Below are 17,785 nucleotides of genomic sequence, written 5' to 3' on the forward strand. Positions count from 1 at the left end.
CTCCATCTTTTGCATTTGGGTCATTGTGAATATGACACCAATATTAAGGGAGAAACAGACTAGCAAAGGTTTACATATGAGGGTAGGACACTATACATTCAGCCTTGATTGTATCAGTCAGTGTAAGTCACAAAAAGATGTCTGAGGTGTTGTTTGAAAGCTATTTTCTGGCTCTACACAAACAGCATGGAATACAACAACCTTCAGAATATGAATTATGATGCATTGAAAAATTTAAAATTGAACATCAAAAAACGTATATTTTTAAATGGCCGGTTTCCTGTCTAATCATAGCCTGCAAGGTCATAAACAACACCTGAAAATATAACACACTGATATAATCAATGCTGAATGTATAGTTTCCTACCCTCATATGTAAACCTTTCCTAGTCTGTTTCTCCCTTAATATTGGTGTCAGATTCAAACAAATGCAGTTCTGGGGTGCTACCTTGCTACTAAACAGGCACAGCAAGTATGATTGAAATCTGTGTTGGTCGGGTCCCAAAGTGTCTGATTTCACGTGAAATGACCCATTTGTATTTAAAAACATATCATAAATGATTTGTCGCTAACCAGTACCAGTAGGCCTACGAAACTGGCAAAGGGGAACGTGCATAGCAGTGTGGAGAGGTAATGAATTTATGAAGCAAAGTAAAAAATGAGACTTGGACTTGACTTGGCTTTGGTACGACTTGGACTTGACTTGGTCAAAAGTGTCTTAACTTGTGACTAGACTCAGACTTGATTTGCGGGACTTGAGACTTGCAATTTAGTGACTTGGTGCCATCTCTTCCAGTACCCATGCTAAAAAAATCGAACCTGTGTTTAAAAAAACAGCTATAAAAGACATGCTATGTCAAAGCTGTCTGTAGAAAGTCCTGGTTCTCTCTGTTTCCTTCAAAGCTTTCTACTCGCCTGAAGTTACCTACACTGTACAGTATGTTGTTGGCTACTCTTTCCCACCGTCCTCCACCTCATTCTCCCCTCTTTTTTCCCTCCTGTGTCTCTATCATTTCACACAGGCTGTGTCTCAGAGGCATAGGGTGAAGGGGGGGGGGGGGGGGGGGGTAGAGGGAAAAAAAGAAACTGTGGGCATACAGTGCTGTCAAGCATCCCTGATTGAAACCACAAGGTCACTTTTACAGCATGAGAGAAATAGTGAGAGAGAAAATATAATATAAAACAAAACAAAAAACACTTGGAGACAACATGCTCTCGAGGGGAGCCTGTCTCACTCACCCACAATGCATTTGTGTGTACCCGTGTGTGTAACCGTGTGCGTGTGCGTGTGCGTGTGCGCGTGCGCGTGTGCGCGTGCGTGCGTGTGTGTGTGTGTGTGTGTTGGTCTGTCTGTATCTACCCAGGTTTCATTTTATGTGCTTTTATTCCAGCAACACAACAAGGTCCTTGAGGGAAAAAGCAAAGTTAAAAAGGCATCTTCACACTTCAGTCCAAGGGTCCTCTCCATCACACACCTTTGCACCCCAAAGACACCGCTCTCCTCCCAAACACACAGGTTTGCACAGACACCAAAACACACAGGGCGGGACTGGGACCAAAAAAAGGTTTTGGGAATTTGTCATGACCCTCTCAAAGAAAATACAAAAACAAAAAAAACAGCCTTGGCCGCTGAGAACTGTCAGCACACCAGGAAATGCCCTGTATGACAGATTCAGCCCTGCGTGTGTGTTTAGACACGCACACACGCACACACACACACACACAAACACACGCACACAAACACACGCACACACTTTGTCCCTTGTACTTCTTCACCGTAAGGGAGATCTGATGGCCTTCACAGTACTCACCCTGAAGTTCTCCACTCTTGCTATAGAGCTCCCTCCTCTGCTCCCGTAGGTAGGCACTCATGCTGATCGCATGGGAGGACGACTCGAACCTAGTGGAGGAGAGGAGAGGAGAGGAGAGGAGAGGAGAGGAGAGGACCAGAGGAGAGGAGAGGAGAGGACCAGAGGAGAGGAGAGGAGAGGAGAAACGAAAAAGAGTAGAACAGTCAGTCAGCGGGGAAGAGAAGAAACAAGACGAGATGGAGAAGGGAGAGGACAAAAAAAATGGAGTGGAATACAAAAAAATAAAAATAAAAACTTGGACAAATAGAGAGGTGAGTAGATGCATTTTCAAGACTCAACACTACTTTCTTTTTCTGAATCTCAGCTTTACAGTTCGTGTCCTCTTTGCTGTTATGTGTTATTGAAGGAAATGTGTAGTCAAGGGAGGATTCACTCTCTTCAATCTCGCAAATGCTTTCTCAGTATAAAGCGATCCATTGCTTGTTCCAAGCTTCTAAAGGTATGCTGCCTAGGTGTTCAAACTTGTTTATGTTGCTTTAAAATATGGCTTACTTGAACAGGGACTGTTTGGGTCATATCAGTGATAAAGTGGGCCCTTTGGGCCACAAAATGAGAAAACTTGTAGCGAGTTAAACGATCACTCGCTAGAAGGAGGCGTAAAATCTATACTTTGCAGTAAGTGCACAACTTCCAAATGTTAGATCTAAGAAAATTTTACTTGAAGAGGGACTGTTTGGGTCTCAATAGAGGGAAGCCTTAACCTGGGGTTTCTCAACGGGGGCGCTACAGCCCCCCTGGGGTTATTGGGGAGCCCTAGGGAGGGGGCGTTGAGAAGGAGACAACTGAGTGGGGGCGGGGCTTAGTTTCCATTGAGGGGCATTTGTTCATTTTATTTTTCAATACTAATTGCGGCGTTGGCAGGCTTATGATTAGGTCAAGGGGGTGTTTGAAGGCTTATGATGAGGTCAAGAGAGCGTATGTTCAAAAAAAAAGGTTGAGAACCACTGCCTTAACCCAATACTCTACTAGGTGCACAACAATCCCGTGTTAGCTCGAAGTGTGGCTTACTTGAAGAGGGACTGTTTGGGCCTCATGGGTTTCTTCTTGGAAAAGAAGGCTCCAAAGTCGCTGGCAGCGCTGGTGTAGGAGAGCTGGGAGGAGGGCTCGGCAGCACTGCGGCTATTCTTCACATCCAGGTAGTCCATCAGAAGCACCTTCAGAGGGGCACACACACACACAGACACAGTTAGGAGGATCAGGGGAACACACACAGTTAGGATGACCAGGAGGTAACTTGAGCAAGAAGTGAAAGTGAAAGTGAAAGCCCAGTTGGGAAACTACAACTCCCATTGTCATTGTGACACAACACTCCACAGCACACAAGTGATAACTGCACACAACAAAATTGCATTTATGCCTCACCCGTGCAAGGGGGTAGCCCTCAATGGCGCCCCCCAAGGGAGTAGTGCGGCGGGACGGTACCATGCTCAGGGTACTTCAAGTCATGGAGTAGACTGGGGGAGAGCACTGGCTAATTACTCCCCCCACCAACCTGGTGGGTCGGGAGTCGAATCGGCAACCTTTGGGCTACAAGTCTGACACCCTAACTTCCCTACCAACCATTATAGCTGAGACCATCAGAATGGTCATTCATGACGAGGACAGGAAACAGTCAAACTGGAGGAAGACCACCAAGGCTACAAACAAGACCAGACTTCTGGATTATTATGTTCATCTCTTCTCCAACCTGCACCGACCCCAATGACTCAAATTTGCTCGCTCATGAATCCAGACTGCCGGTGGAACAGCAATGATTGGGCCACACACTGCACATTCATTAACTTTGATTACAAAAACAAACACACGCTAATAAACACCCCATTGTGTAGGACAGAAGGGACAGAGACCTGAATAGGGGGGTTGTGTGTGTGTGTGTGTGTGTGTGTGTGTGTGTGTCTGTGTCTGTGTCTGTGTCTGTGTCTGTGTCTGTGTCTGTGTCTGTGTGTGTGTGTGTGTGTGTGTGTGTGTGTGTGTGTGTCTGTCTGTTACAAATTAGCCCCTCCCTTCTGTGCCAGCCCCATCACCTGTTTCACCCTACGCAGACAGACACACGCACGCACGTACGCACACACTTTTTGTCTAGTCGTGTCATAATTTACTGGGGCAATTTGGTCCTTTCCATTTCCAACACCGACCGGACGAAAGTGCCCTTAGTGGGCCGAGCCGGGCCGGGGGTGGCGGGACGTAATGGGCAGACAGATGGAAATACATCTGACGCGTAATGGAGTAATTAAACCTGCAGGATGGGGGGCCCAGACAGTGACAAAGACAGGAAGAGATGGGACCGGATGGAGGGACGAAGAAGGACATGAATGAAGAATAGACAGAACGGAAGAAACAAAGACAATATAAAAGAGAGATGTAATGAAACAAAGACAATATGAAAGAAAGAAGGAAAGAACAAAGATAATATAAAAGAAAGAAAGATACAAGAAAGAAAGAAAGAAAGAAAGAAAGAAAGAAAGAAAGAAAGAAAGGAAGAAAGAAAGAAAGAAAGAAAGAAAGAAAGGAAGAGCCGTCATAACGGACAAGAGAGAAAAGGGTCATTTCACGTGAAATCAGACACTTTGGGACCCGACCGACACGGATTTCGATCATACTTGGTGTGCCTTTTCAGTAGCAAGGTAGCACCCCAGAACTGCATTGGTTTGAATCTGACACTAATATTAAGGGAGAAACAGACTAGGAAAGGTTCACATGTGAGGGTAGGACACTATACATCCATTGCCAGTTTGCCACAACAGAGATGTACCATCATGAAGCTGAGAACCTGTTGAAAAGGTTTGAATCTGCAAGAACTATTCCAGGTACTCAAAAACTACACAGCTTCTGCCCATTGTCAATGGACACAGTGGAAGTTAGGCCATTTTCAGCATTCAGAGAAGGCAGAGTTGAAAGAGTGAGCTCAGTAAAGGAATGTGTTAAATTTTCAAGCATCAAAGGGTATATTGTAGCTGTATATGATGGCAACTGGTGGCTAGCATGTGCTGAGGAATGTATGCCGAGCACTGGAGAGGTGAAACTGAACTTCCTGCATCCTCATGGGCCATCTCCATCCTTCACTTTTCCCTTCAGAACAGATAGACTTGTCATGGATCATCAGGATGTGCTTCTGGTAGTGGAACCTGTAACTGCAACGGGACGTACTTATACATTATCTACAAAAGACACAGCTGTTGCTTTAAATGCACTGGTAGAGTACAAAATGAGAGTGTAGCCATTGATTATCTCTTTAAAGTACGGTAAAGGGAAGATGGCACAGGTACACAGAGAAGGAATGTTCAAACATTCACATATCATCATTTGGTGTGTATAAATGGACATCTGCCTTAGTTTCTGAAACCTGGGACCATGGACACTGACCATTTTTGTTTTGTTTTTGTTTTGTCATGTGATGCTACTATGGTATTACCATATTATTAGTAAGTGGTCTGTATGACGCCATATTTGTGAGTCAACTTCTCTCTGAAATGAATAACAAACCGAACACCAGCATTTTAGGTGCTGCTCATGACATTGCCGGCTACGTTTGGACAAGGAACTGGCCATTTTAAAATATAGGTTTTTTAGATATTCAATTTTTAATTTTTCAATTTATCATAATTCATATTCTGAGAGTAGTTGTATTCCAATGTGATTGTGTAATATGTAGAGCCAGAAAAGAGCTTTCAAACAACACCACAGGCATCTTTTTGTGACTAACACTGACTGATATATTCAAGGCTGAATGTATAGTGTCCTACCCTCACATGTGAACCTTTCCTAGTCTGTTTCTCCCTTAATATTAGTGTCAGATTCAAACCAATGCAGTTCTGGGGTGCTACCTTGCTACTGAAAAGGCACACCAAGTATGATTGAAATCTGGGTCGGTCGGGTCCCAAAGTGTCTGATTTCACGTGAAATGACCCAAAAAGAACACACAAAAGAAAGACACAGACAGAGAGAAAAGACAGAAGTCCCTCTGCATCTCTCCCTCTAGTCCCCACTACCCCTCCTCAGTAAATCCGCAGTCTGTGAGGGAGTTTGATTCCCAGTGTTGTCAGCACCAGAGTACGCGGGGAAGCGTGGAGCTGTGATCCTGCGTGTGCGTATTAATTACTAATGACCATCTGATCCGCTGACAGAGCTGGCCCGCCGCATCACCCCACCGACTTAATTAAATGCGGGCATTTGTCTGATGAAGGGGTTCCAACCTGCTCAAATTGCATTAACGGGACGAGAGAGACAGGGAGAGATGGGGGGACTGAAGTCCAGAGGCAATTAAACTGTGGGACAGTGTGTGTGTGTGTGTGTGTGTGTGTGTGTGTGTGTGTGTGTGTGTGTGTGTGTGTGTGTGTGTGTGTGTGTGTGTGTGTGTGTGTGTGTGTGTGTGTGTGTGTGTGTGGTGCTGGTGGTGGGGGGGGGTATAGAGAGAGAGAGAGAGAGAGAGAGAGAGAGAGAGAGAGAGAGAGAGAGAGAGAGAGAGAGAGAGAGAGAGAGAGAGAGAGAGAGAGAGAAAAGAAGTTGGGGGTTTTAGAAGGGAAGACGTCGAAGAGAGTAAAACAACAGGTGTTATTAACTGATTAGCCTCTTAGCCGTCTGAGGAAAATGATATCATTGACGTAAGTCATTTCAGGTTCAATTCATGGATGTTTTCTTCTCACCATATTGTCACCAGCTGACAGTGAGGGATAATTTGATTTGATTATGTTCGCTGAAGTCAATCGAATGATAAAATTGAATACACAAAACTTGAACATCATCTCTTTTTTTAATTGATAGTTCCATCAAAGTCTACTCCAGCGATTTCTGAAATCAGGACCGATTGTATTTTTTCTCTCCCTGTACCACTGAGGACCACTGGTTTCCAGCTGCAATGAAAAATGTGCTTTCACGTGCCATGTGCCACAGTGTGAAAATAAGATGATTATGCTTGAACGTCGGGCTGTGAACCTCACCTTTATACCGCAATTTACTTGACCTGCTGGGGACACTTTGTGTGTGTGTGTGTGTGTGTGTGTGTGTGTGTGTGTGTGTGTGTGTGTGTGTGTGTGTGTGTGTGTGTGTGTGTGTGTGTGTGTGTGTGTGTGTGTGTGTGTGTGTGTGTGTGTGTGTGTGTCTATGTGAGTGTGTGTGTGTGTGTGTGTGTGTGTCTGTGTGTGTGTCTGTGTGTGTGTCTGTGTGTGTGTCTATGTGTGTGTCTGTGTGTGTAAACTTAGTGTGGGTCTTGTGAGGGTCTGGATGCATGAACTTACAGTCCATGCAATCTATTTCTAGGGCTGTCTTATACTGACTGACCTTTTCACTCTCCACGGTTTCTCCTATATTTTGGGAATGTGTGCCAAAATGTCTGTAGGTGTGACTGCAAGTGTGTGTGTGTGTGTGTGTGTGTGTGTGCGTGCGTGCGTGCGTGCGTGCGTGCGTGCGTGCGTGCGTGCGTGCGTGCGTGCGTGCGTGCGTGCGTGCGTGCGACTGCAAGCCTGCATGCGCACGTGTGTGTGTGTGTGTGTGCCTGTCCGTGCATGCGTGTAAAAAAAAATGTCTGCAATGTCTCTCCCGTGCCTCATTAAGGCCAACTTCCCTCCCTTTACTTCCCCTGAGCGAGTGCTGCCTGTCAGGTCCAGTGTATGGGGGCCAGTCAGGCCACCGTCTCCAGCCCAGCCGAGTGCCTCATTACCCTGCCACACTTCCACACCTCCACACCCCTCAGTGGACCCTTCCCAGCCCGGGGAACCAGGGGGACAACTCAATTGCAGCAGCAGCAGGAGCAGGAGAGGAGGTAGCGGGAGCACTAGCAACGGTGGAGATGGCTTTATTAAAGCGATCACTTACAAAAAAGTGCACACGCAAGACAGTAAGCAGTTGTGTCACGTGTGCACATACTGTATACACACACAGACACACACACATACAAACAACTCCACCAGTGCCATCACACAACACACACACTATACTTCGGTACAACTGTGCACACACTCATATACAGACACAGACATCAACACGAGAGAGAGAAAGAAAGAGAGAAAGAGAGCGAGAGCGAGAGCGAGAGCAGCACACACACACATAGGATAACGGTTGGCCTGAATCAGCATTCAGGCAAAGTGTAGGAGTGCCACTGAACACAAAAATAAAAAAGAAAGCAGAAAACGACAGACTAAAAAAGAGAGAGAGAGAGAGAGGAAGAGGAAAGGTAAGCGAGGGCAAAGTTATTAGTCCGTTCGCCCATTCCTCCTTTTTCTCTCTCTTCCACTAGTGCCCTCCTCCTTCGCAAAGAAGAAAAGCACTGACGATGCAGGTGTCCTAAATCTCATCTAGAGTACCGCACGTACGACTCCAACCCAACCCAGGAGTACAAATGGCACTTTGATCTTATCTGAAAGTAGTGCTTATTGTTCTCGGCTTGGGGGCAGGCAAAAAAAGACAAAACGGAATTAAGAGGAAGAGAAGAGAATATTTGCTGACCTCAACCACGTACAGTAAGGCAGTGGCAATACACAGCGGCCAAAATAAAACTACTTATTGTTATCAGTTTTGTGGGGGATAATTCGAAAGGGATTTCCAAAAGGCACTGCTGACCTCACACAAGCAGGGGCAATAAAACAAGGAAGTGAGGAGCTGGTGAAAATGTACATCACATTACCCACTGCAAAGCATGGTCCTGATTATACAAGTGAACTCAGGGATGGCACTAGGCATAGGCAGGCCAGGCGGTCGCCTAGGGCGCCAAATTTCTTGGGGGCGCCAAGTCCCAAAGAATTAGAACATTAAGCAATGCACTCAGTACATATGTAGGTGGTGGATCAGGGCAGATTTATCTGATGTACAGTATGACACTATGTTTACACATGCCAATTTCTAATTCCACCCAAAGCAAAGAGGGGTGCTCACCTAGGGCACCAAATTGACTAGAACCGGCCCTGAGTGAGCTTCAAGGCCGACAAGGCAATTCTCAAGGTGCCTGACCAAGGTTCCTGCCAGCCTGAACACTTTCATCGTATTTTTTCCCACCTAGTACTTTGAATTTTTTTTCCATCCAAGAGTGCCAGCAGTGCATACAAATGTTATTGTGTCTATTGGAGAACGTCAGGTCAGATTTTCTTACTGCAAGCACTTGTTACTTTTGGTCAGTCCAGACTGTCAAATGTACAAAGTGTGTTCTTCAGCCCCAAAAACCTTCTCTATTTAAGACCTGTAGTTGACTACAAGAGAATGTCCTGTGAATGTCCAATGCAGCATCACAAGGTCTGTGTGCGTGCGCGTGTGTGCGTGTGCATGCGCGTGTGTACGCATGCACACACACACGCTTGCTCGCAAGCACGAGACAATCACTCAGGGCTTTTAACATCTCGGCTGACCTTCGTCCACTCCTGGCTGACTGACACCCAGTGAAGCACTCCATCTCCTGGCATCCCACTTTGCAAAAGTAAAGTCTGCGTTGGCTGCCAGAGAGGAGAGGGGGTCTCTAAAGGCAAGGTTGTTTTAGCACTGCACAGGAAATCAATATTCATGGCTGCCGCTGACGCCGCCGTGGCTGCTGCTACCGTACCACTGCTGCCTCAAAGAGTGATTGGCAGACACAGGGTGGCACGCACGTACGCACACACACACGCACATATGCACACACACACACACACACAGACACGCATACACACAGACACGCATACACACAGACACGCACACACACAGACACACACAGACACACACACACACACACACACACACACACACACAGACACAGACACAGACACAGACACACACACACACACACACACACACACACACACACACACACAGACACAGACACAGACACACACACACACACACACACACACACGTTTGTGCGAGTGAGAAAGCGGGTGACTGAAGGAAGCCTGCCTGTGAGAAATAGCAAATGGCTTTTCACACCAGATAACAAACTGCGAGTGCCTGGGTTCAGTAAGCTGCTATGTCTTGGAGAGCTTTGTGTGTGTGTGTGTGCGACCGTGTCTGTGTGTCTCACGGCATGTCCAAGAGTGTCTTGTGTAAGAAAGAAAGAAAGAAATATAGTTTGTGAGAGATTTCGGTGTTCCTGTGCTGTGTGTGCGTGTGCGTGTGCGTGTGCGTGTGCGTGTGCGTGTGCATTTGGCATATTTAAGACACTTTGCCCACTTGCTCACTTTCCTCAGATCTGCGTGTTTGGCCAAAGCGAGTAAGGATGGCTTGTGTTCAATGTTTGTTAAATGTGGAAGGAAAAAACAAGCAGCAAGCAGCAACTTTCTATAAACAAACAAACACAAAAACGCTTAATTTAACTACACACAGGCTGATCTGCCCCAATTCAGTCTAATAAACTGCAAATGTGGCCAATTAGCACAAATAGCGCAGTGCTTAGTCGAACTGCAGGTGAACATCTGACTAAGACGAGGTAAGCAGAAGGGGAAGTAAGAGGAGGTCAGCAAAAGTGCTTGCAGGAATTAAAATAGTTTCTGAAGTTTGAAATAAAGTTTCCACAAGTAGTGGTGGTTCTTCGACTTGGAACCTGCAACTCCCAGGAGGGGCATCAGGAGCAATTGTAAACCTGGTTTGGAGGTGCATCAAGTCACTATTACAGTTCTCCATGACACATTACAACCAATAGGGTAGAGGTGGGCCCGCTTAGTTATTTCATCTGGCTCACAGATTCTTACAAGACAACCTTTAAAAAAATCGAAGGGCTACTCTTACCAAACATTCATAAAATGGCTAATAGTTCCAGATAAAATTTCATTACAATGTGCAGGACTTGAATAGCCAAAGAATTATGTCAGTGCATATTAGTTCTTATTAATGACACAGACAGTCCCCTGCGATATCTGGTCTTTGGTCGATAATCAAAAGCTAATGTGGACATTTGCCCAAGATAATTGCCCACCCCTGCTACAGGGTGACTGAAGGCGTGATCTACTCTGTATTGCTTTAAAGGGACACTATGCAACACTTAAGTCAGTGAATGAGATGGTTAGTATTATTTCTTGACCGAGTCATTACAAGGTGAATAAACATTCTTTGGCACCCCCAGTAGTTTGTGGGCAAAAAACAGCAACGCAAGTTGTCGCGTGTCGAGGGAGCACATATGGGCTGACGACCAGGACTGGGCAAGTCCAAGGGCAAGAGACGTTTGAGTTCAAGACAAGACAGAGCAAAAAAAAATTAGTCCAAGTCAAGTCTGTGTCACATGTCGGTCTGTGTAAATCCATGAAAATGATGAATGGCAACAATGTGAATGTTTGAAGGCAACCTATATGCCATGCAGGTGCTAACAGCCCTACTAACCAGTCTTCTGGTAGAGATGGCCCATAAAGGGAGGGGTCATTTCACATGAAATCAGACACTTTGGGACCCGACCGACACAGATTTCAATCATACTTGGTGTGCCTGTTTAGTAGCAAGGTAGCACCCCAGAACTGCATTTTTGTGAATCTGACACCAATATTGAGGGAGAAACACACTAACAAAGGTTTACATGAGGGTAGGACACTATACATTCAGCCTTGATTATATCAGTCAGTGTAAGTCACAAACAGATGTGAAATTGAACTTCCTGCATCCTCATGGACCATCTCCATCCTTCACATATTTCAAAAGGCATGCTGTCATGTGGCATTACTATGGTATTACCATATTATTACTAGGTGATCTGTATGATGCCATATTCTTGAGTCCCATTATCTCTGAAATGAATAAAGAACCAAACACCAGCATTTCAGGTGTTGTTCATGACGTTGCAGGCTACATTTAGACAAGGAACTGGCCATTTTAAAAGGCTTTTTGATATTCAATTTTAAATTTTTCAATTTATCATAATTCATATTCTGAGGGTTGTTGTATTCCATGCTGTTTGTGTAATTTGTAGAGTCAGAAAATAGCTTTCAAATAACACCACAGACATCTTTTTGTGACTTACACTGACTGATATAATCAAGGCTGAATGTATAGTATCCTACCCTCATATGTAAACCTTTCCTAGTCTGTTTCTCCCTTAATATTGGTGTCAGATTCACACAAATGTAGTTCTGGGGTGCTACCTTGCTACTAAACAGGGACACCAATTATGATTGAAATCTGTGTTGGTCGGGTCCCAAAGTGTCTGATTTCACGTGAAATGACCCGGAGAGAACCAACCAAAGTAGCGTGGTGCTCCTTTAAGGTAGCTGGAGTGCACATCCATCCCCTTCGGCTTCTGTAAAATTGGACCGACTGCTTCTGAGGGATTTCAAGGTTCCTGTTTTTTTGGAGGGGGTTTTGTCACGAGTGGAGATTGAGTGTCGGTAGGCTGTGCAATACATTTCTTTTGCTGAAAAGTTTTGAAGGCCACTTTTTGTTTTGACCTTGACTGCAGCTACAGAAGGTGCTGCTTACGGTCTGAGAGTAGCACAATATCTCATGTCTGTAGTTGCAGTCTGACGGATAATGCATTGCACACATGCATTTATAAGAAGAAAAGAAATCTCTAAAAAAAAAACAACAACAACAAACAGCATCAATCATTGAAGAGAATGCATTCATCCACGATGGCGGAACATTATCAAAATACAAAGTCCACATAGAAAATGGAACACAAACACAAGCATGCCTTGAGCACACATAAAGCCAAATACAGTAATAGAATAAGACAAAAAATAGCGAGAGACATTGATCAATGCCAACATAACACACTTGTTTCTGAGTTTCCAGAATAAAAAGGGTGCTCCACAAATTATAAGCAAAACTGAAAGACAGAAGACAGACTTGAATCCTTCCAGCATCAAAGTTTTTCATTTCCATACCATCTCACTCCATCTTACAGCACTACTGACAGATGAGGCAAGGAGATGCAAGAACATTCTTTTAAGAATGGGTGCCCTGACATTCTAGAAGCATGGAAGCACAGAAGCTCATCTGAGGTCCTGAATGACGTGGACTTAAATAGAATAAGAATAGGTGCAGAACTCAGCAGACTGATTTTGATTAAAAATGAAACATACCTCTTATATAACTGTTATTGTGGCAGTTCATTTGGACTTGGTGGTGATACTCCAGTGTTGTCATGTTAAGTTGTCAAGACTTGACTTACATGAATACATATTTTATGCATCAGTCAAAATTACAATGATACACTGAACATAAGGAAACATCATATCACAATGAACTTTTGACAGTAGGTATTTCAGGAATGATTTCCCCATGCTTGTGACGCAACCATGAGTGGGAAGAACTGAGTGCATCTTAAATGATTCCTGGGCTATATCATTACAGTGTAGCTCCAAGTTCACTGACAACTTCCTTGACAAAAGTACAGAAAATCTTAAACCGTGTTACAGTATCTGCTTGCTTCATCTTTCACAGTCTGAAATGCAGATGTTGGTATAAGCACACTGTATAGTTGGCAATCAGTATTTTATTTTCCCTTTCAGCAGAGGTTCAAATCTACCCAGGCTCTGCCCTCGCAGTGACGCAACACCTTTGGCTCTGCTACACTTGCTTAGGAAAAGAGCTGGGGAACTCCACCCACTTTGTCGGGATTCGGGAAGCAATCAACTTTGAGCATCTCCAACGGTCCTGGGTAGAGGCGTGTTCAAGGCAGTGACATGGTTTAAGCAGAGACGTTCTATTGGAACTAAGAAAATGTTTGGTTTAAACTTTGGCTCAGCCTTTTCTGCCCCTACCAGTAGCTAACCAAGGGAGGTGGGTCAACCATGCCGTTTGAGAATGTTAGCCGTTATGCTCTTGGTCAGGCCAAGTCTCGAAGAGATTTGAAAGTCATGATAATCAGGCTAGTTCTAGTCTGGCCCAAGGACATCTCCCAAACCTCCTCCACATCTCCCTCTCCCACTCGCCTCCTGTCTCCTCACACACAGTCCTATCAAAATAAATGCCCATAAAGCACCCCCAAAAAAACTTTTAAAAATCTGCATGATGGGTCCTTTCACAGACTGAAATGCAGAGGTGGGTTTAGCCGTCGCGCGCTGTATCGTTAGCAATCAGTATTTTCCCTTTGATTTATCCTCCGATGTGACCCTGCCATTAGCAAGGTCTCCCTGCAGCAATTATTGCTAGTCTGCAATAGACTTGAAAAGGGCGTGTGGAATAGGTAGTTAACAGCGGCGGCGGCGGCGGCGGCATTACGATTGCCATGCCGATCATCCGCACTCAGGGCTGGACAGGGCGCAAAAAACGGCACGGGCATTTCAGGTTTACACCGGCCCATCACACAAGTCGACAGTCTTCTTTACTGAAGATGTACAAATGGGCAGACCCCTTTAAATAGTGGGGCGATCAAAAAACCCAAGCACGTTGGCCCCTGAGGACAGTCGGCCCACCGGGAAAATGCCCTGTGTGCCAGACTACCAGTCCAGCCAGACCTGCAGAAGATTGCAGGTTTCTCACTCAGTGGGGCAAAGCTACTTCAGTTCGCACACTTTCCTGATTGCACGGCCATTTAATGATTCTGACATTGTGGGTGACTTCAGAAAACAAAAACACCATAATAGCCACACAGTGAAGGCTGGTGCTTGTGCATAGACCGAGGAAAAAGGCACTAATCAGTGATAACACACACTCACACATGCTAGTATTCGGAATAAGGCTGATTAATTAAAATTAGCAAGGAGAGGGATTTACAAAAACACGGTTCGAAATGTCTGCCATTAATGTCCAAACATTGGATAAATCATACACTGAGGGGTTGAATACTGTCATGGCAATTTGCGACAGCCCTGGAAAATGGCAAGTGCAGCCGTCATGTTGTGTAGGACGACCTGTGCTCTTCAGTCAATGCAAATCAATCAACACACCCACCTCTGTCAAAAAATGACCTCAAACCGTGTGAATATGAAGAGACATTTAATCAAAGACCAGATTTGAAACGTCAGGCTAAATATCTACTCAAATCATATGAATCGAATTTGAATCATATGAATCATATGAATCATATGAATCGAATAGTCTGTTCAAATTAGAAAGGTAAATATTTAGAAGCACATTTCATATACAGTATTGTCCTTGAATAGTATGTCTGAATTTTCTCATAAATAAGCCATTTTTAACAGGGGCGAGCCCCTTCTCCGTTATTTTACATTCTAAAGGTCTACCTCCAAATAATGGCTGCGAGAATTGCCGTGAAAATTGGGGCCGTGACACCTCTAGTCTTATATTCTGAATGATACAACTGAAACCAAAAAGCAATGTAAAGACTCTCCTCTTTCGTGACTATCTCAGTGTTTCCCATACATTGAGGAAACTATGGCGGCCCGCCATGGTTTAAATTTGGCCGCCATAGTTTATTAACTTTTTTTTTTTTTTAAACGATTTCCGTTTTTGTTAAAAACGATTTGAATTACGATTTCCTTCGCATTTTCCTCCTGGAGTAAATACATCCTATAGAGAAAACCACAAGTGCTTGAAAGACAGAGGGATCAAAAGCCTAGTCAAGTTGTTATAGTTAACTTGGGTTTGGGCAGGGACGCAGGAAGTGGGGTGCTCCGGGTGCTGGACAACAGACGCAGCTGCATCATAGCCTTTCTACCTACTGCATCACTTGTGTATTAGGCCTACCCTAAATTCAGACATAGTTTTTTTCCTCATTATTATTCTAAAATAGAAACACAAAATATGAATATTTTCTACTTTTTTAATACTTATAAGTAGTTTGAAATGTGAATGCAATTTTGGTTTGAAATGAGTGATAAACTTTTAGACCCCAACCAGACCGGAACAGTGGTGTAGAACGGTGCAGCCAGTGACGCGGGAGAGATGTTTGTTTTGTTTAGCTTGTGGTGTCAAGGTAGTAATAAATGTGGTATTAACAGCGATATGTTGGCTTGGGCATGCATCAACATACACCCATTGGAGGAGCTAACTTGTTGTGAAGAGAAGTCTCATCACTTTGGTGATCAAACACGGACCAACTAAGCAAGGAATTAGGTGAATTTAAAGTGCGACGGGAGAAGGGCATCGTGTCAGCTAAGAAGTGACTTCTGTTTCTTGCGGTGGAGATTGGATTCGTAGTAGCACATTTGTAGGCTAGGTCTTGCCTATTGCTGGTGAAGTCTATCTTAGCCGCGGAGTTTGCTAGCCTATGGGGTGAATCTGATGTGAAATGGCTGTGCTATTGTTAGATGTTTTGGACTTTTGTAGTGGTGGCGATTTGTTCCTTTTGCCTCTTGCTGCTGATTTGACCACCGTTTAGCCTATGGCCTACGTCAAATGCAAACTAAAGGTGGCTTTCACACTCTCCCTGTATCAATAGCCAGCAATGGCACGAGCTGCTTTGGCGCTTAGCCTACTTCTCTCGCCGATCACAGCACAAACTCTTTGGCCGTCAGAGTGTAATCACATACGGGAAGCAGTATGTCTGTGTGTCGTGCGTGCTTTTGTGCGCGGGCGGGGAGACAGGGCAGTTGTCCTGATCGTATGCATCTTGAGATACACAGTCGCAATTGCAAGACAATCTAAATTGTTTGAAAGCCCGGTCACCTCTCACAAGTGCATCGCATAGCCTAGTATTTCTACTCATTTCACACATTGTAGACTGCCCATGGAGAAGAGAGAAACTGTGTCACGGCAGCACGATTTGCTCTTGAACACGCCCTCACCTCCACATTAGGTGCGCGTTTCCCTTCCGCGAGAAGAACTTAATAATTTTGAAGTGAAATGTTCAACAAAAAAAAGGTAAAATCTAGTCATCCTTGGTTAGGCTACATAAAAAATGAAGAAGTTAGTCAGATGGGATTCGCCATTCTTCATCCTAAAATTGATTAGAATGCAGGAAATTGCATCTAAAAAACAGATTTTTTTTCTGGGAGGACTCCCAGAGCCTCCGCCGACCACAGCACCCCCAGTTCCTGCGTTCCTGGGTTTGGGAGCAATATAAAAAAAACTTCAGAGAAGGGACAGTTGGGATGAGTTTACTAACACTCCCCAGGCTTTGTTTTACAGTTGTAATGAGTTAGGTGACAGGCCTTCATTGACACAGCAGAGGAGACATACAGGTATTCATATAGAAATGAATGTGTAATGAATGTGAATATTGACATAAATATATAATATGTTGTTCAGCCCTTTTACTGGGTGGAATTTTGAAAAACTGGCCCTGTGACCAGTACCCCTCATGTAGAATATGTACGCCTATGTGTGTGGGGGAAAAGGCATAGCCTACCCTCTTAGACCCTTTTTGTCTATGCGTTACACACAGTGATCTTAAATTCTTATCTCTGCTCCTATTTTGTTTTATTATTGTTTTCCTTATATAGACCCCTGCATGAGGGACAAATGAAACTGTGTTGTAAACAGAAATGATTCACTGTACTGCATTTTTTGACAATGACAATGTACTACTATTATACATGTCATGGGTAAAATGGGTAGCCTTATTTCTCAAAATATAAATGGCTGAAATGTTGGCCCAGGCCTATAGTTTCTCCATGCGCCAATGTCATACTGTACTCATTGTTTTGCCGTTTTGCATTCACGCTGTGTGAATACAACCCCCCCCCAAAGGCCCGCGTGAGAAGACCCCCCCTACCCCCGGAAAAAAAATCCCTGCTGCCCCCATAGTTTCCAAAATTTCTGTGGGAAACACTGTATCTACTAGACTAATGCTTGAGCTGCCCTGCCCCAGGCCAGATTCTTGACATGATGTGCAGGTGTTTGTGTGTACTCAACTTGACAACAAAAAAAAACTAACTAACCCTTCCTATCTGCACTTGCTGTTTTGTATATTTCCTGTGCACTTTGTATCTGCTAGGCTATGATTATGTCCTCGTTTGTAAGTCGTTTTGGTTATAAAGCGTCTGCCAAATGCAATGTAATTTTATAACCCCTCCAGTACAAACAAAACAGAGTTGTCTTCCCCATAAACACTTCATATAATACTTAATAATAATGGGTAGTGAAGCTGAACTCACCCTCACAGACACTCTACAACATGGCAGGACAAT

General features: G+C 44.4%; 1 protein-coding gene across 1 annotated transcript in view; it reads right to left on the minus strand.

The window, feature by feature from the left end:
- The window catches only part of exoc4 (exocyst complex component 4), a 230,914-nt gene that overhangs the window by 167,261 nt on the left and 45,868 nt on the right, over positions 1 to 17,785 (minus strand). The window contains exons 8-9 of the mRNA XM_063218022.1: positions 2,880 to 3,025; positions 1,812 to 1,900 (exon numbers count right to left, since the gene is read on the minus strand). Coding sequence (XP_063074092.1) covers positions 1,812 to 1,900; positions 2,880 to 3,025 — 235 coding nt within the window. The remainder of the gene's footprint in view (positions 1 to 1,811; positions 1,901 to 2,879; positions 3,026 to 17,785) is intronic.

Source organism: Engraulis encrasicolus, chromosome 15 (assembly GCF_034702125.1).
Source record: "Engraulis encrasicolus isolate BLACKSEA-1 chromosome 15, IST_EnEncr_1.0, whole genome shotgun sequence".
Taxonomy (NCBI): domain Eukaryota; kingdom Metazoa; phylum Chordata; class Actinopteri; order Clupeiformes; family Engraulidae; genus Engraulis; species Engraulis encrasicolus.